The sequence below is a fragment of the Ictalurus furcatus genome, chromosome 4, assembly GCF_023375685.1.
Source record: "Ictalurus furcatus strain D&B chromosome 4, Billie_1.0, whole genome shotgun sequence".
Taxonomy (NCBI): domain Eukaryota; kingdom Metazoa; phylum Chordata; class Actinopteri; order Siluriformes; family Ictaluridae; genus Ictalurus; species Ictalurus furcatus.
In genome coordinates this window covers 28,028,229-28,048,980 of record NC_071258.1, presented here as the reverse complement: position 1 = coordinate 28,048,980, position 20,752 = coordinate 28,028,229, and the positions used below count along the sequence as shown (strand labels likewise).

At 37.0% G+C, this 20,752-nt stretch overlaps 1 protein-coding gene across 1 annotated transcript in view; it reads right to left on the bottom strand.

Moving 5' to 3' along the window:
- Positions 1 to 31: 31 nt before the first annotated feature.
- Positions 32 to 20,752, bottom strand: part of LOC128606937 (voltage-dependent calcium channel subunit alpha-2/delta-1) — a 109,726-nt gene continuing 89,005 nt past the window's right edge. Inside the window, exons 19-36 of the mRNA XM_053623501.1 lie at positions 17,621 to 17,692; positions 16,887 to 16,958; positions 16,731 to 16,792; positions 15,638 to 15,711; positions 10,732 to 10,792; positions 10,287 to 10,384; positions 9,447 to 9,528; positions 7,427 to 7,489; positions 6,157 to 6,260; positions 5,193 to 5,279; positions 3,386 to 3,453; positions 3,175 to 3,213; positions 2,987 to 3,082; positions 932 to 1,084; positions 681 to 733; positions 523 to 578; positions 266 to 383; positions 32 to 114 (exon numbers count right to left, since the gene is read on the bottom strand). Coding sequence (XP_053479476.1) covers positions 108 to 114; positions 266 to 383; positions 523 to 578; positions 681 to 733; positions 932 to 1,084; positions 2,987 to 3,082; positions 3,175 to 3,213; positions 3,386 to 3,453; positions 5,193 to 5,279; positions 6,157 to 6,260; positions 7,427 to 7,489; positions 9,447 to 9,528; positions 10,287 to 10,384; positions 10,732 to 10,792; positions 15,638 to 15,711; positions 16,731 to 16,792; positions 16,887 to 16,958; positions 17,621 to 17,692 — 1,365 coding nt within the window. The 3' untranslated portion in view covers positions 32 to 107. The remainder of the gene's footprint in view (positions 115 to 265; positions 384 to 522; positions 579 to 680; positions 734 to 931; positions 1,085 to 2,986; positions 3,083 to 3,174; positions 3,214 to 3,385; positions 3,454 to 5,192; positions 5,280 to 6,156; positions 6,261 to 7,426; positions 7,490 to 9,446; positions 9,529 to 10,286; positions 10,385 to 10,731; positions 10,793 to 15,637; positions 15,712 to 16,730; positions 16,793 to 16,886; positions 16,959 to 17,620; positions 17,693 to 20,752) is intronic.

Here is a 20,752-nt window from a genome sequence, read left to right as displayed (position 1 = left end):
CACATCAAGGGGAATGTGGGATCAGGTTGAAAAAGGGAAGCATAGAGGTTTGGAGAGTTGAGGTGCCATGGAGAGAAAAGAAGGGCATGAAACCTGTCCTGCTCACATCATCTCCTAAGAGAGAAGACTTATTATGATGAATAACGATCCAGAATGAGAAGTAGGGTGGCTAATGACTTAATTTTAAAAGCATACACACAGAGAGAAAAAATACACAGAAAGGACAGAGACATTAAGGACTAGTATACTTATGCGTAGCTCTCACCTAGAACAGTTTCCACAGTCCAGCACACCTTGGAAAGACCTGTTGTCATTCGCAAAGAAATATTGAATCTGCTGTGTTATACAGCTCTCTTTTGAGTAGGCATCCGAGATGTCCTCTTCTGAATAGGCCAGAAAACACAGACACACACACACACACACACACACACACACGCATCCTCTCCTGGAGCACTGTTTTTGATATGCAAATGCATAACCAGATAGAGTGGAGAGAAATGTCATATTGTTTATAAAACTTACCTGCGTGTAGAAAACTTGGGAAAGTGAGACTGAGGAGGAAGTGCTGAAGCATTGACCTGAGAAAAAGAGAACAACTGTGTGCATCCTTCAATGTGTGCATCCTTCAATAGGATTAAACAGACTGAATAACACTGGGACAACCACTCAAATCCTCTTACCATGCAGCACTGGAGGCCCACCAGCCCAGATTTAACATGTCCGCTACGGTAGGCTGAAAACAGAATACATGCACACACACACAAGATAAAACAATCATTTATATGCACAAGGACCTAGACCTAGACACAAGGACCTGGATGCTTGTGTGCATATAAATACACAAATTCAAATGTAAACATGCAAGCACACACTCCACCACACATGCACACGCTCTTGCTTTTCTTTTACCACTACACACACTCTCTCTTACCACATAGGCAGATCGTGGCCCAGCGGCAGCCTTTGGTTCTTTCTCAGGGTCACACACTGACTGATAGTCGTAGGTTTTATTAAACGAGTAGAGTGATGTATTCAACAGACTGGTCATCAGAATGGGGTCCACTTCGCCAAAGAACTGACCAATCTAAAACGTGAATACACACACACACACACACACACACACACACAAAGTGTGTAAGTGACATATTTCAGACAGATAAATATATTTTATGCTTTGAATCATTTTAACATTGAGAGCATTTCTTAACTGCACATTAAAAATAAACTATGTATTGAAAGAGGTGCTTTGATTAACTTGTATTCTTTGTTTGATTAACTTGTGTCCTTTGTTTTGTAGTAAATCGTATTGCTCATACTGGCTGCAATAAAATCCCACATGGACGATAACAGGTTTTCAAATTCCGTCAATAATAATACATTGATAAACAAGCAAACAAAAAAAAATCACACAATGACAAAATTAAATAGAATTTTTACTACATAAGAAGTTAACACTGTAATGATGTAAAGATTCAAGATTTTTATTGGTCACATACACATTATATACAGTATATTGCTTGCAGTGAAATGAAAACCTGACCTACTCCTGTTTAGACTGTGCATTAAATACTAAATTAAAATTTAAAACAAAAATCAGAAATGAATAAGAAATAATAAGGAATAAGAAATATATGTACAGGAATGTGCAAAAAGGGATGTACAAATTAAGCAGGGAATGTGCAAAAATGGATGTCTAAGATATGCAGTATGTTACATGTAGTAATGATACAAAGTGTAGTGTGAGGAGTGTCAACTGTTGTATTGAAGTCATCAACGCATTAAAAACAGTAAAGTTGGGAGACCATAGGAAGAGAAAACTAAAATATTTATGTTCATAGTGCAATAAAATGCTTGCACTGCGTAGGGATGTAAATTTATACTAATACATTATTCATTGGACATCTGTTTGGGACTAGATTTGTGCATTGGGACTGGGATGCCATAGGAAGCAACAAAAAAAGTCACATTAGTGGGAGGGTTTTGCTTTCACTGTGCGCATGTGAGCAGTTGGTTATGAAGCTCACAGGAAAACATTGTATTTATTAATGTGAATGTTACAGCATCCTTCGTAACTGCTTGGTCAGAGACAGGAAAGTATCAACTAGGCTAATCGTTTGTTTATATTTTGTAAACTTTAACCAGTTAGATTTGTTAGAAAGTATAGAGGGAATTTATAAACAAAAATAAAAGGTGTGTGAGTGGGATTTAAAAAAAAGTCCTGCACACATCTCTAACTGAGACCGATTATGAACTATAGTAATATAGTTGAGGTTGAGGAACTGTCAGAGTCAGAACAGATGATGCTGTCAGTAATGATACAAAGAGTGTTATAGCTTTTCACCCACAGTACTGGTTTTTCAGAACTTGTGAGAACTTAAACAGTTGCTTTTGATGGCATAAGTATCATACTAATATATATATATATATATATATATATATATATATATATATATATATATATATATATATATATATATATATAGTGTGTGTTGTGCAACAAAGCATGCCTAACAGATGAGCAACAGGCGATACTTCCAAGTACCATTACTTGCTGTTGGTGCCAATCTTGAGAAGTTCCAAAAACTTTATGTCTGAAATCTTTTGTATTGGACTGATAGTATTGGCAGCTAATGAAATAAAGCATAGTTCCAGTTTTCTGGTGTTAAAGGTTTCATACCAAATTGCCTTTGGTATGAAAATAACAGGTTTGCTTGGATACACTACTAAAACATTATAATTTCTTCCAGCGTAAGATCTATGGAAGCAGCAACCATCCATCTGAGCAAAATGAGCATGATTCACTGCAGTTATAATACAGAGACACACTGCAGAAATTTGTGAATTTGATCCATTGCACATTCTTGCATATTTTGTTCTCTTAAGCAGTAAATAATATCTATCATGGAGAGGATGAATATTGTATGCTTAAACAATAAAATGCACCTGCATTTTCCTGAGATACTGATGTGAGCACTGGGACTCTGACCTGTGTGATGTATTCGTCCTGATTGGACATGAGCAGGAAGCCTCCATCATCCAGTATGACACAGTCCACATGCTGATCATAACAGAGTGAACATGACTGACACAGCAAACAGAAATTGGCTGGACCAAATCAAACAATCCAGGAACTTCTGAACTCTAATACACCACACCACAAAACACTTGCAGTACCTTATCGTTCCTGAGGCAGCCACAGATTTCATCCTTACACTGCAGGGAGAAAATCGTGAGAGGCGAAAGCTGAGAATTGCCCAAACAGTCTTTGCATCATTTATTAGAGTGAGTCAGGCCTTCTCTGTTTCCAGACTGTAATATCAGCCGGTCAACAGCCTGTAACTAAATGCCTTCCACATGTTCAGATAAGGGGAATTGTTTCACTTACATTTATCTTCATGGTGGCATTCATGAAGCTGTTCATCCAGGCAGATACATTGAGTTTGACTCCCACCACTGCAAGTGAACACGTTACACATCATAAACACAGAGGCCGCACTATGAATGTATTCCTCGTATTGGGATATGAGAACCGACAGCGCCGTTCTGAACTTTCTGTGCGTTTTCTGAGAAATACAACCACCGATGCCTGTCTCTCCTCATGTAGGCTACAGACTGGGAGCATTAACAGAAGGCCGTGACACAAAGCAGTGAGTTCTACGTACAGTGAATATGTCATTTACAAAGCCATGTCAGGTATCCTAAAGGAAAATCAAATTTACACAATTTCCCCCATAAATGCCAAGACATGTTTAGTGTTTTAGTTTAATGTAGCTAACCAGTAATGGAAGTCTATCTCATTAAATCCTAATCTTTTTTCATTCATTCATCTTCACTTTATCCTGGTTAGGGTCATGGTGGATTCTGGAGCCTACCCTCGAACACTGGGTGAAATGAAGAGACACACTATCTATGGGATGACAGGCCATCGCAGTATGGCACTATGCACACTCATATTCATACACTCATTAACATCAAATTAAGCATAGCCAGTGCACAGATTGGCATGCTTTTGGTAGGTTGGAGGATACTGGAGAACCAGCAGGAAACCCACATAGACATGGGGAGAACTTGTGGAACTCCACATAAACAGTACGCTTAGGTCAAGTTCAAGCCTGGGATCCTGGAAATGTGAGGTGGCAATGCTACCAGATGTTTCACCTTGCTTCCATCCCATCTCATCTGTTTCAGGCCTCATCTAGATATATCAGGCATGCCCCACAGATTTGCCAATGTTACATAGGACATGACTCACTGTAATTTATAAAAATCTATAAAACTTTACACTGTAGCTGAACACTGTACGGAAGTGGTCACCAACCTGTTCCTGGAGATCTACCTTCCTGCAGGTTTAATCTCCAACGAAAATCTAACCCACCTGTTTTAGTTGATCAAGAACTTCTTAAGGCAATGACTAGATGGTCAGGTGGGCACGATTATGGTTAGAGCTAAAGTTTTCAGGAAGGTAGATCTCCAGGAACAGGGATGGTGACCACTGCTGTACGGTAAAGATGGGCCACCATCTTGGACAACCAGGGTGAATATTCAACTGAGCACAGACAACAAGACATTTGAAGGCAGACTTGTTCCAGAAAGCAGGGCAGTCTATGCTTTAGTGGATAATTTCATGTGGATACTGCTGAATTGTACCTAGGAATTGCTGCTGTAATTATAAAGATCTGGTGTTACCCAGAAGTGGATGGGTTCCCATTTGTGTCCGGCTCCTCTGCATCTTCTCAATGTGTTTTTCTTTCTTTGCCACTGTCACCTCTGGCTCGCTCATTAGATCTCTAAATCTACAACTGGCTCCATGCAAGCTGCTTTGAGACAGTATCTATTGTTAAAAATGTTATTCAAATAAAATTGACTTGAACTGACAGTTTGAAAATGATAATATAGTGCAACTATATAGATAATATAGTGCAGAAGACTGACTATACCTGCAAAAAAATTAAATAAATAAAAACAATGATGTATTGGGTGAGACTTTCATTACATGTTAGCCATATTTCCCTTTGAAGCTACAGTGCAAAACTAAAGAAGCAAATGTTGAAAAACAAACAGCCAAATGTCTTTGATTACATCTGTTGAAAGTGGAAATAAGTGGAAAATTGTGTAACTTTGATTTACAGCTGAACTACTCCACTAAGTCCTCATCAATTGAAAAGTGATCAGTAATTCGTTTTTGTGCTCACCAGCTGGTTTGAGTTTGACTCCATTGAAGTCCAGTTCCACAGCTTTACTGACCAGAATACCATATTCATAGCTGGACTCCCTGCTCTCTGTTTAATGAGGGGAGAAACAGACAGAAACACACACACACACACACACACACACACACACACACACACACACACACGTTTGTCTTACTATCCTTGTGAGGACCATACAGCAAGCAGTTTCTGTACAAAAAACAAGTTAAAAATAAATGGTTTTCCTCATGAGGATCAGCCAAATGTCCCCAGAAGGTCATAACTCAGATTTTCATATCCTTTTAGGGACCCACCAAGATATAAAACATACCCACACCTTCTAAGAGCATGTAGATGTAAAGCTGAAGGCCATGAACTGCGAGCCACTGCGAGTTCTGATGGCAGATCAGAATTCTACACTCAGAAACAACAATCATAAAGGATTTGGGTCTGAGTTAAAGTCTCTGCTTTATAAATTAATATAAAACCTCAGGAAAAGAGGCTTGACACATTTAACACAACTTCTAGGTAGGATCTATTGATGCATGTGATGTATTGTGTGTTGGAGTGTGTGTGTGTGTGTGTGCGTGTGTTTGTGTGTGTGTGCACGCATGTGTGCGCATGCTCGTGTGTGTGCATGTGTGAATGTGAGATTGATCCAGATCACACTTGCGTGCAGGTGGGGATTATTCATACGATGACATTCTTTAAGTAACACAGGCTTACTGCATCTTGGAAGTTGGAAGGAGATAAAGCGTGTGTGTGCATGCATGCAAGCATCAAATAGACGAACAGCTGTGATCAGAAGCATGCCAATGAGAAGAAAAGCCTACTCAAGAAGTGGTCTAATGTAGCAGACACACACACGCACAAACCCACCCACCAACCCACCCAGTCTCTCTCTCTCTTACTCTCTCCAACACCTGCAAGATGCCTACAATGTGTGTGGGGCCTGGTAGCTGCTTACTGTTGACATAAGGGGCAGTGAAGATGTAAATGTCATTGTCTAAACTCCTCTTGTAGAAACTGGAATCAAAGGTCTCTGCATTCTCGGTCCACTCCTCTCCAGCACTGAGACAGATACAGACATTACATGGTAATGAGATGAGGTGATCAAATGTAATGCCAGTTTTCCATTATATGTAAGGAGTTAAACATTTATGGGACATGATGTAATAGGAAAATAACAAGTGATCAACTATTATAGTATAACAGCACATCCTGAAATTTTGTTTACACTTTTTAAATAACTTATAGTTACTTATAGTTACCTGTAATGTTGTGGAAAGTCCACAGAGCAGTTACTTCCTGTTATCACTAATATTATAGCAGCTATAAACAGTTGTTCCCAGTGAAGAAGAAAAAAAACAGCTTGAAAGCATAAAGTCCTCTGTCCTAAAGACTTTCCCATGGCGGAAAGCTTACTAACTGTCACAAAGCACTTGACTGTGGAGACTCAATCAACGTTAAATACAGTCTCCTTTCAGAAAGCTTAATAATATCAAAGATTATATGTTGTTTCTTAAATAACAGCACATCTCTAATGTGTTTATTATTAGCCTTAGCTTACATGGAGCACGTGAATGAGTTGTTACTCTAGAAACAATAACATACACATTAAAATAAAAATATGTGATTTGGATTACAGTTGAAATTACTGTCCAAGCTGTGCTGTTAGAGAAAATTATTTAACATCATCTGACCAATCAGATCCAAGAATTCGATAGCACTGTGGAATAAGTTTACTTAAATCATCTTCATTTTGCTACAACGATTATTTATGTCTCAATCACTGAGCAATTTGCACTCAGACTGTCCTGCTGTTTTTAACTACAAAAAAAAAAAATACTGCTTTATGAACTCAGTCCCAGTCTCACACTTTTGTAGAGTACAGTTAATGACAAAAAGAGAGAAAGAGAAGGCGGGGGGGGGGGGGGGGGGGGGGATAGCAAAGTGAGTCATAAACTACTTTCTGTGATTTAAAACAGCAGGACAGGCACATCACAACTCTTCAGTGTTCCCACTGAGTATCACATGTTTCCAGAAATTCTCTCCCACATCCTGCATCCTGCATCTAATACCTCTCACATATGCATGCGAAATGTATGAGCAGACACACACACACACACACACACACACACACACACACACTTGCTTCACAAAAACAATGTATTTCTAATAAGTCAAACATCAGGTGAAACAAATTAACTAAGATGAAATGAAATGCTGTTTCTCACCTTTTAGGATAAACCCGTGTGATGCCCCCATCTGTAGCCACAAACCTGGCTAACACACCTTCTCTGTAATACAACAAATATAACAATTATGATTGCCCCAACAATTAACTTGTGAGTCATGATTTCACTATTCATTCACTCACACATGATGTTTTGGTGTCTGTTTTGAGTCATTTTAAATGGTTTAAAGAGCACTGAGCAACCAATTAGGAAAATGACAACCATCAAGCCCGATTTCTCACAATGACGCATTCTGGTTTATTTATATGTTTATTTATTTATTTATTTTCTGCTTAAGAAGCATCCAGTATATTTAATGCAGTTTTGTACTGTTATAGCCAGGAATTAACTCAGATTTTTATCATTAGATTTGGTCATTTCTATTGTAACACAAAGACACTAAACAAAAAGCAGACATTTATTAGTTGCACAAGTTTTCAACCCTTTTTCGGGGATTACAACACCCTACTTGATAGAAATGTTTGGCAGAATTTAGAGATGCAAGTCTTCTGGGAATTGTTGGTATTCGCTGTTGGTATAGTGTTTTAGGGTGATGTGCAGTGCCATTTCTTCTCCAAACATGGTGTGTAATATAACAGCCAAAAAGTTAAATTTTGCTCTCGTCTGACCAGACTACACTCTCCCAGTATTTCATAGGCTTCTCCAAATGAGTTGTAGCAAACTTTAACAAGCTTCAACATGCCTTTTCTTTAGTAATGGAGTCTTGTGCAGTGAGCGTGAGCAGTGGAGTGCATTGTCTATTGTTTTCTCTGTGACGATGGCACCTGCTGCCTCCAAGTGTTTCTGCAGCTCTTTCCGAGTGGTCCTTGGCTCTTGGGCTACTTTTCTGACTATTCTTCTGACTCCCTGGTCAGAAATCTTGCGAGGAGCTCCTGTGCATGTGGATAATGGCCCCAATGGTGCTTACTGGAGGATTCAGGAGTTTTGAAATACATCTGTATCCGATTCCAACAATAAGGTTGTGAAGGTGTTGGGAGAGCTCTTTGCTTTTACCCATCATGAGATGTTTCTTGTGTGGCACCTTAGCAACGAAAAGCCTTTTTATATACCATCAATTTACTAACCCAGCTGATATTAATTTGCACAGATAGGGGGTATAATTACTTACGGATTTCACCTGGTTCCTTGCCTTACCTTGACTTGAAGAACTGCTTTTTCTAAGTGTGTTCAATACTTTTTCATGTGTCACTCCACTTTATTACACATAACTTTATTTATGGACTTTAATGTTGTGAGTTCTTTATATTTTCACATTTAGTGAAAATGAGTTAATAATGATGTCTAGTGAAAATTTCATGTGAATAGTTTCATTGGAAATATATTTACTGAAATTTTTTTTGATCCATCCAATACTTATTTCCCCCCACTGTAATAGGTCCTGTTACTTTAAGAATGTTCGCTAACAAAATCTATGATCTTCTATCACTAGGTGTTTTTACGTTGTGATTATGTGACACTTTAATTGCATACAAGTGGATGGAATTTAACTAACAACGTGACATCTGATGGCAACCGGTTGCACCAGAACTCATTTAGAATTTCACAATAACAGGGGTGGATCACAACATTGATATTTTTATATATGCAAATAATTTAGCAATTTTACAAACTATATTGAATATTTCCCCCCCACTTCAATATTATTGGCTACTTTTCTAGAATTTACCTTAAAATATGAAAAGGTTCAATGGGTTGAATACTTATTCAAGACATTGTAGTTTTTATTGTTCCAAATTCACTTAAGCTCTTACACCAACAGTGTCTCACTCATGTAAATTCATGACAATTTATATGATGTTGCAAAGGCTGGGGTTAGTTTAAGTTTATGGTTAACTTTAATACCTGTTCTAATAACTTTAGTCATTTGAAATAGAACAAAATCTAATCACATTACTTTGTTTGGTTGAAATCAAACACATAAACTCATGACATCAAGTTGAGAACATGATGCAATAAGAACTCAGGATGAATCTGCATATCTGAAGCATGATTTACTTACACACTCTGCTTTTTCCAAAGACTGACCAGTTCAGCTGTAAGACCAGCGTCCAGTAGCATCCTGTTCAGTAGAGTCACATTACCTGGAAAAGGTTAGAGTAAAGCATTAATATGTAATTGGTGAATAAGTTAATTTCATTAATTCATCTACAGTAACTGTTTTATTCTGGCCAGGTCGCCGCAAATTCTAATGTGTGTGTGTATGTATGAGATAGCAGAAACCCAAGTCAGGATAAGCAGTGACTCATTAAAAGCTGAACAAGAGGATAACAGAGACAGTAATGATGTTCCACACCAGACGAATCAATCAGGGGCTAATTTCAATCAGTGTACTCCAGGGTCACCTTCACAGTGAGTGAACAAGACACAGTGACATCACTTGTGTGGGAAACCACCTGAGTAAGCATCTATCAGAAAAATGACTCTCATCTCTAACAGCATGAGATCATCCATCGATTTACCTACTTCAGGGTCGTAAATGTATCAGAGCTTTGATAATGATTTCAGAGAGAGCTTATGTAAAGGGTGACGTGATCTAAACATCAAAGTGAATTGTGCTAGGAGGGTTAAGTTTCATCACTGTATTTCTTCGTGACGTTAATGTAACTTATTTGTCTAGAGTATGTGCTTGGAATAAATCTTTCTGATATCTGGATCCATCCAGTTTTCCCTCAACTCTGACCAGTTTCCCAAACCCTGCTGAAGAAAAGCATCCCCACAACATGGTGCTACCAATACTATGTTTCATTGTGTGTTGTCAAGGTGATACTGTTCTCACAGTGTTAATATTTACTTCTTGTCTATCATACAAATGTGTATCAGACATAAACTATGCACTTACACATTGGGTCACTGGGCATTCTCTTGTCGATGTACTGGATGACGTCCATGAGGAACTGAGTGTTGTTGGTGGAGGGTTTCAGGTCTTGGCAATATTCCCTATACAGCGTCATCACAAGTTAATTTAACACAAACTAAGCCAGAAGCAAATAACCAGTGCAATTAAATTAGAGCAGATAAATAGATGTTCATTGCCTACATCAATCAGATTTATGTTCTTTGGTGATGCTAATTAATTAGATTAATTCTGGTCTGTATGTTATAAGTAAAACTTATTTCAATTTCAGTCAAAAAAGAAGTGCATGTCTAAAGGTATGTCTAAATTTATAAGCCTTCAAACACCAACAGCCTGTACACCACTCGGAAAAACCCAACATTGCTAAAGTTATACTTGCCTTCAGGTCACTCTCTGTGTATAAGAGAATGAGGGAGGGAGAGGGACCTACCTGGGTGCTATAAAGGTGTAGCCATAATCCTCAAATTTCTCCACTTGCATAGTATCTGAGACTGCAGAGAAAGAGGTGAGGCAGGTCAGAACCTCAAATATCACTACCATAATACTCAACGTCAACTGTCACCCAAAATTGCAATATTCACAAGATACACAGATAAATAAATGCAAAACAGTGAAAGTAACACAAACTGCAATTTATATGACAAGCATTCATTTAATAGACACAATTAGTAGTACTATAAATCAGTAGTACTATAAAGGTGACGAATGCGCTCACATATGCACATTCCTTATCATGCAATAAGGCTTATGTAGTGGATAAGTGAGACATGCAACATGTGGAAAAATAAAAAGGTGAAGAACGGGAAGAGACAGAGAAGAGGTAAACACTGTACTTGCCCTTTTGCCCTATAGTGTATATCCCACAGGTTACCCAGGAGAGAGAAAGACAGAGTTATGAACTAGTACTGTGAACACAATATTTCAACACATCATTGCATATAAAGCATGCAGACATAACACGAGTTCTTCTGAAGCCAAACAACTGGCTTTCAAATAAAGACAGTGTAAAGTTCCATCTGGAGGGAGATGAGCAAGTACAAAGTGTGTAATCCCTTCTTTCAACACAAATTGCAACAGAGACAGTATGGCATAAAGACAGCAGCCAGAAATAACCAGACAGCAGCAAAAATGGAAAAAACATAACCTCATCCTGCACCTTATTATGTTATACAAGTTAGATAGGACTTCTAGATAGGACTTCAAGAAATACTCTAGAATTTTTGACTGCATCTGTAACATGATTATCACTGGAAAGAATTTCTAAGGAAAAAAACTTGAAATTCACTGACTGATTATGGCTCACTGGTAGGCTCTTGGTTACTGAAGGAAGAATTTATGGTTATGGACAGGGTTGCCAAGTCCATGGGCTTCCTGCAGAGTTGACTACTTTTAAATTAAATTAAATTTGATACAGTATGTATTTTCCTTACAACAATAGACACTGTCACAAAACAGCTTTATAAAAATCTAAATGTAGCACTATGTCCTTAATGACAAAATATCTGAGAAGAAAAGACAACTTCAGAGGAACCAGACACAAATGGAAACATCCTCTTCTGGATTACCAGATACTGAGATGATAAATTACAATATTTTCATAATGATTTTGATTTGTTGCTGTGGGCTGATTTTATTTTCTGCTGGTTTGTGGTCGGATGTTTGCATATATTAATAATTTTGATGCTTATAAGCCGAATAGGTAAGCTGAGGTTTTCTAAGCAAATAATAAGTACAAAGTCTATTATGTTGTATGTGGGCTGTGCTATATGCAGTGATTTTATAGGTTGAATAAAATATTTTTTCTATAGGTAATACATATAAATGATTTTATTTATTTTTTATTTATTTATTTTTTTAAATATTGTCCAAATGTTTTTGTTGGGTGAGACTGAGCGTTTTTCTCTCTGGGAAAACTATGTGGTTTTAATAATTTTCAATAGAAAAAAATATCATATGATGATACTTTATAAATATTACAATATATTTTATTGCCCACTCGGTTTTTTTTTGCTTTAGTTTTGTATAGGCAATTGGGCTGGGTTGGTCACACAGACCTGGCAACCCTGGTTATTCATTATCAATATGTATGGAGTGTTCAGAGCAATACCATAATGCATGGTTTATCAGAATCTAATTCCCACTCGGAGCAACACCAACACTATTCATGGCTGATGTCCATATATGCACCAGTAGACCAAACTCGGCAGGGCGCTTTTGCACTGTGTTTTGTCCTCCTCCATCTGTTGTACCTCCTCATAATTATACTCAGGTTAATAGGGGTCTAGCTCAGCAAAGTTTTGCAATTGCTTTCTAGGTCTGATCAATTGTTTGTATCTTACCTTAGTAAGGTTAGGAATGGTCTAACAGCACTATAAAGAAGTGATCAAGACCAAGAAGGCTTTGTTCCAAAAAAAGTTGGTTTGTTTGCTAATGAATTAACAAAAGTGCCACAGTTTATAACTGATACAGCATGAATACCACAGAACCTGTGGACCATGACCAGGACTACTTTTTATATTTTGCTCCAGTGTGATTCGATGATTAAATTCAACAACCACTGTTACATTGCTATTATAAGTAAGTTTTGTGTAAATATGGTAATTCCTCATATTCTGCAAATGTGTTGTATAGAGATTATTCCTCGAACTCTTTGTAAATGTCATTTTTACGTGACCACATATGCTTAAAGCTCCCCATAATCCCACTCTTTCATCACTGTAGTATACTTAATCAAACCATGGTTTAAGGAGTCCTATGATCAGACAGCACATAATGACAAGATGCTGCACTCGCTGCTTAATATTACAGAATTTACCCGAACCCACATGCAATTAGACATGTTTATAAGATTTTGCTCAGCAGGGGTATTTACTATATGTGTATGTCTATTATGACTTCCTGTACAGTGTATGATATATATCAACAACTTTAGTGGCATTAGTATTGCCACACTTGAATGTGCTGTTTTTGTTCTTACTACTATTGTTTTTTTTTTGTTTCTATATTTGCCTACAAAAAAAAAAATGACTCAGCAAACACATCACTGTAATACTAGAATATTATTGGGCATTACAATAATAAGAGGAACAAAACTACAATTCTCATGAAGAACAATGTTTTGTGTTCACAGTGCTTTGTGCTCACATGCTCTTCTCATCACTCTGCACAACTCTCGGGATCCAAAAATCTCTTGGCGAGTGTATCTAAGCTTCACTTATTTCTTTCAACTCAGCTAAACGAGCCCCCTGGAGCTCATTGAGCATTCATTCAGGCTTTTAAACCATCCAGGAGATCTGTAGAGAACCACAAAGCCTGAGAGGAAACACACAGAGACATGACCCCATTCTATACTCTCTGTGCCATCTTCACCTGTGCCTTTACAACATCATAAATATATGCTTGACTGACTTACAGCAAAAGAGAGACGGGAAGACAGGCAGAGTGACAGAGACAGAAAGAGTCAAAGCTCATCCCTGCACATCTGCACCGAACTCCTGAATCATCAATCAGATACACTAACTTGCTGCCGAATGGCAGGAGATGTTTAAATTTAGCTCCTACTTATTGTTCAAAAGGTAAAGGCTGATCTAGGATTGTGCAACTTAAAAATGACATTTGATATACCATTGGTATATATTGGTATTGCACCTGCGATTGTGTGTGCATTTTATATGCAGAACACAGCACAAATTAAAGGAAAGCATTTGCCATTTGTTATATCACTCTGCTCTTGTAAGGTGATCTGCAATTGTGATGCAGATATTGACAAGTGTTCCTTCTCTCCCCAACTCTCCCCACCCTGTTTGTTGAATATAGAATGTCTTCTCCCGAAAATGTAAAAAGAAGCCTGAAATTAAGAAACCAGTCAGATCCGTTCCTTGGCAATATTTTGAGCATATAACCGTGATTCAATCAAGGAGGACAATGTTGATATAAAACTTGGAGAATGTGCATTTTGCCACTCAGGTAACAGCAGCACAGAATTCCTGGAGAGGCATGCCTCAAAGTAATGCTCATGAGAAGGACATAATGCTTGTTGTGTGACATCTCACCTATAGGCAAGCAGGGCATCCAGCTTGCCTAAAGGTCATAATGATGAAACAAGAATAATCCTAAATTCTTATTTAATACTGTAGCAAAATGAACTAGGAATAAGACCACAACAGAAACATGCAGACTAATAATCTAAAACCAGACAGTCTTATAACTAACCCTGCAGATAATAATATAACAATATCAGATCAACAGTTAGAATGTTTTAATCCCCTTTGAAAGATCTAACTAATTTAACTAATTTCCTCATCAAAATCAACTTGTATACTTGATCCCTTACCTACATGTTTCTTCAAACAGATAATTCCATAAGTAATCAAACCCATTCTAAAAATAATTAATTCTTCCCTTAGCACTGGCTATGTACCTAAATCATTTAACCTAGCAGTTATCAAACACCTGATTAAAAAAACCTGACCTCCACCTATGTCAATTGTCCAACTATAGGCTAATATCAAGCCTCCCTTTTATCTCCAAGATCTTAGAAAGGTTGTAGCACAGCAGCTATGCTCGTACCTACATAGAAATAAAATTCATGAAATGTATCAGTCAGAATTTAGGCCTCATTATAGCACAGAGAGAGCACTGGTTAAAGTGGTAAATGGCTTACTACTCGCCTCTGAGCTTTTGATACCATTGATCATACTATTCTCCTTGATAGACTAGAAAATGTTGGTGGTATTAAGGGAACGGCCCTCTCCTGGCTCAGGTCTTACTTGATTGATCATTATCAGTTCATAGATGTAAATGGTAACTTCTCTACGCATACTGAGGTAAAGTTTGGTGTTCCACAAGGTTCTGTTTTAGGCCCACTTCTCTTTTCTTTATATATACTACCTCTGGGTAAAATTATTCATAAACATGGTATTTGCTTCCACTGTTATGCTGATGACACACAGTTGTATGTTTCAGCAAAGGCAGATGACAGAGGCCAGCTTAATAAAGTTGAGGAATGTGTAAAGGACATTAGACACTGTATGCTAATTAACGTCCTTTTACTTAAATCTGACAAGAGAGAAGTACTTGTACTAGGACCACATGCAAATTCTCAATTTTTTTGGATTATTACAGAACACTACAAACTGAACCTTTAGTGATTTACAGCATTGGAGAGGGCCTTCAGATGCTTTGTATTTCAGCATTGTGTTCAATTTTGCACATAACCATACAAGCACATACATAAAAAAAAAAAAACTAATCGCAGCTGAGATTACCCACCCTACTGAAATGAAGAGCAGAGGAGTGATATTCAAAAACCACTCCATATAAGCATAGATACTCACACATGGCTTGCTTTACGTCCCCTAGGTTTGCTTGGATGTAGTGCATGTTGTACTCAGGCAAAACCAAGGCCAAACTATAGAACACACACACAAACGCATACACAGGTACACAGAATATTTATAGATCATTAAAGGGAAATTCAGATTTTTCCAATTTTGTGCATAATTTGCTTGTTGTTAAGTAAAGAGTCATTCAGAGTGTTTGATGAAAAATCCACAATTCTAATGATAAGCACAGGTTTGACAGTTTCATAAAAGTCTTTATCTCTTTAAAACTCACCCCACAGCACGTTATTGCATAAAATGGTTACAAATACATTATGGTTTCCTGAGAAGCTATTTTATGATATAACATACATATGTGTGTCTTGGCACAGATTCTACAAGTCTCTGGAAGTGTACTGGAGGGATGAACACCATTCTTTCAAAAGATATTCCTTCATAGTTTCCTAGTTTGTCATTCTGGGGAAAGACTCTATGTAGAACTCTTAAGCAGGACCTCTTTAGGAAGCTAGGAACCCTTCAAAGAATCCCTGAGGAAATCTTTTTTTTTTTTTTTGTCTAAATATGTGTTTATCCAATAAAATATGTCCAATTGAGTTTAGAATCTTGGAGGATTTTCATAATATTGAATTCTGATGTGTTTAATTATGTACTGTAGTCTATTACCTAAATGGTTTGGCTATTAAGCAGATATATTCATCTTTTCTTGCACATCTAGATTTAGTGTGATTATCCCTTAATTTTATATTTTTAAAAGGAGGAAATCTCATATCCAAGGAAAACCAATTTACTGTTATTTTAGTGTTACTAAAATTTCTAACATGTGGCTTTATTGATAGTTTGGATAGCAAACTAAGTATTACTGCACTCTGTACTACAATGCAAAGAAATTTGATTCAGGAAAGTTCTCTAGCATTGACCAAAACACTCGTTAGGTCTTTATGTTTGCTTCTGAACAAGCAAATTATAGTGTAAAATGTTGAAAAATCTGTGGAATTGCCCTTTAAGCTAACAAATCAATGTTGATGTCAAGACAAATGGGGTTAATGAGCAAGAATACACTAGATGGAAAGGTCTTGTTTGAACATACCTGTAGTCTGTGCCATTGACCGGTACCCAAGTGTAAGTCCTCACTCCTCGATCAATGTATCTCTGCCAGCAAGAAGGGAAAAAAAGAAAAGAAAAAAGAAATGAAAAGTACAGATTCAATATAAAAACATTTATCTCATGATGAATCTTTACAAACCTCATCCAGAGATTTGACCAGTGTTTCAATCTTCCTCTCACCAGGATCCCTGTCAATCATCATTGTTCTTATCTAAAAGAGAGCAACAAGTAATCAGTTGATTTATCCCTTGACATAAAAAGTGCTGAGTCGTTTATAGTAAAACAGAAGTTCTACATCTCAAAAACAATTTTAGGCCAATCATTAAAAGCATTCCAAATGTTGAGTAGACTTCACCAGTCCAGTGTGTGCTGTAAGGTTGCTCTGTGTCATGGTCAAGTATTGTGCTATAGAAAATGTTGACAACCATGTTTTTCATTTCTCAGTTACGGTATGGATGAATTTGTTCCGGAACGATTTTGTGCACTTAGATGTGGTTTTCAAAGAAGCAGAGATATCCTTTCAAGCCTGAACACCCGGTCGTTACACTGCACTGTTTATCTAAATAAAGAACGACACCCACGTACCACAAATCACCCACATCGAGACCACTGAAGAGCCAAAAGCAGCAGTACCACTGCAATATTTACTATAAGCTTTTAATTTAAAATGCCACATCTGCCACACTTCAAAGCTCCTGCATATAGGGTTTGCAATAATTTGTAAGCATTGAATTATCTGCTGCTTTTTTCATTCGACAACTCACCAATTAATCCTTAATCTGTTACACACTTAATTTTAAGAATGTCTTTAGACTCATTAAGTGTTTCTGTTTGCATCTTTGTGTGTGTGTGTGTGTGTGTGTGTGTGTCTACCTCGACTTTAATATCATTTTCTAGCTCAGCATCCAGGAAGTCCAGAGTGACAGGTTCCTGAAATTTGGGATTCTAACAAAAATGGCAATCAAATTAATAATAGAGCTACACAGTGAGCTACTACAGAACAGAACATAAAGTCAAAATTACTGCTGATTAAAAAAAAAATACTGCTCAATAGTACAATTACATTCTGTAACCTTTTCACAGACATTTAGACAGACATTCTGTCCCAGATTCAAGAATATAAGTCATTTTCTTGCTTAGAACATTATAATCTGCTACCGTTCCATTTAAAAAGAAAGGGAAATTTGTATTTAGTTTTTTGCTCTATAATATTAACGTATGTCATGGTTTTATGCACCATAAAAACTAATAGAAGCCCAGGCACTACCTCTGGGTTTAATCCCCAAAAACTTTAAAGTCATCTTAGGCTTGGGTGTAGGAGCCATTATACATGTCTCCCACACATTTCAAAATCGAGGTTTTGTCCCCCCCACTTTTTCCTAATCTCAAACTTTATTTCACATTGCATGCCTGTCTCTGAGGATTACTGAGTTGGACAGTCTCCAAATGCATCCATTCTGCAACTTTTTGAAACATAATTCAATAAAATAAAAAAACTAATTTTGACTAAAATAAGCGCGGGGGTCAGGGGTCAACGCAGGGCTCGCTGAACCGTTTGCCTGTTGAAAAGCTTAACTAGAGCAAGGTGTCTGTTACTGCAAGGTAACAAACAAAACCTGGTACAGATTTTCAGAGAAGGTGGCTGCTCTTATGCAATGAAAGCGGAATGGATTCATTTGGAGATGACTCAAATATTCCGTAACTGTCTGTGAAAAAAACCTCATCGTGTGAGGATCGCTCCCACTGTTGGGGAGTTGCAGACTGTGTGTTTTCATTTTCTGTTGTGATTCTGGAAAGCATCGCCATGGTAGGGCAGTGCTGCTGCATCAAGAACTGCAATAGTAGGTCACACTGTCATCCAGTGAGAAAACTGGACAATGGGATATTTTTTTTCTATAGCAAAATAGTCTCCAACTCATACTCATAGCTTTAACTCACCAACAGAAACAGCAATCCTCACAGGATGGCACCCACGTCTCAACATGTACTGTGTCTAGCTACATTAACTAGCAGCTGTTCTTAATGATTATAGTAGCTAGTGTTTTAAATGAACAATTCTCTGTTTGGAGTAATATTAATGAATAAATTGAGCTTCATTGAGTGATATACATCAGAACTCATATCTCCATATTTCGACTTTTTTTCACAAATCAATGCTATTGGTCACTCTTTAACATCTATATGTGTGTTTTACAAATATTGATGAAAAGTCATTAGAAATGAGCATTTAATTGCTTTATTAAAAAATATATATTTTCAGGGGAGCATGCCCCCCCAATGCGGCTAGCATTTCAGCGTCCCCCCAGGTTCAAAATCGCTCCTACGCTCCAATCTTAGGTATTCACAGAATACTGAAATAAGCTAAAATACTAATTGTTAAAGAGCTGCATTATGCATATTCAGTAAGAAATGTGTCTTCAGAGGACCAAACAATAAATCTTATACTAGATTATAAATTTCTAATTTTCAGACTTGAATGTTTGGTCTTTGGACTGAATAAAGTGCATCATGTGTATTTAGTTACTTAATGAAAATCTTAATGAAGTGAGCACTACAAAATAATTAAGATAAAACTGTTAGGGTCTTACTTCATGCAGACAATAGATCAAGCATGCAAATGGACATGGATATAAGGATGTTGAAGATCAAATGAAAAGTAAATACATGAGAATTATGAAAGTAAGAAAGAAAGAACGAAAGAAAGAAAGAAAGATCAATTTAAGAAAAAATGCAAACATACTGTATTGTGTGCATGTTTTTTTTTGGCAATACAGCTTACAGATAACACATAAGACTAGACCACAGTCTGGCTTAAGAAGCATCTTAAGATGTTCTCCTTCTCCTCTTTCTGTATTCTGATATCATTACTTTTTTGATGGATATTCCATTTCACATAATTTCACAAAATCCATTTTCTCAGTTTACCAGTTGTAACATAATAACCAACATTTATCAGAATGATGTCTTAATATTTAAACATAACAACAATAATTAGTACAATAACAATTTCTCAGTAACAAGTATTTTAAATTTCAAACAATGACTTAGCATTGCAATGATAAAGAGAGTCTGTGAAAGGTTTTCATTTATATATACATTATTTCCAGAAAATAGATGTGTACACATTCATATGCATTACAGTATAGCATTCATATAATGTTATGAACAGTTTTTTGATGCGTCACTGTCTGTATTCGGAAATCAAGTCTCTCTGACCTTTATCTAGTAAAGGACTGTTGTCATATTATAACAACAAACAACCTTATTGATTTCTTATTACACATTATACCAACTGCAATAACCTGAAAAGGGGAGTAAACCATAGACTAATCACATCAAATCACTGGAATAAGTTATTGTGGTTATCAAAATGTACTGAGAGACAATAAGAGAATGAGAGAGACAAAATACTGCACGGGGAATAAAGCAACCTGGAAAAGGGAAGAAAAAAAACCCCTGAAAATAAGTATGAGAAATTATGCATTAAAAGGAGAAGGGCAAAGAGAAAAGATTTGAGGGGAAAAAGGCATCTTAAAGGGGAATAGAGAATCAAAGAGAGTGAGTGAGCAGGCAGTGCTGAATATGAAAGCAGAGCGAGTAATGAGAGACAGGCACAGCAAAGGGACAATTTCAAAGTGTTGAGGTCACCCTGTACCCTGTACTACTACCAACCCCAGCCCACCCCCCAAAAACACACAATGGGAGGAGCCAAATATATTTTTTCATTCACATAGCACATTTACATAGCACATAGCACACTAAGATGGTATCATGGATAAAAGATTTATCATGGCATAAAAATGAGAGCATTAGTTTTCAGGTCTCAGTAGAAAAGGGCTCAGAGTGATTTTATTCATGGAGCTTCACACTGTGTAGCTCCTCTAGTCTGTCCAGAAAAGTTAAGCATCCAGATGTTAAACATTCCTGAATAAAACATACATAATACAGATAATAATGCATCCAGATTTACCCATTGATAAAGTTTTGTATAAACATTCTTTTATT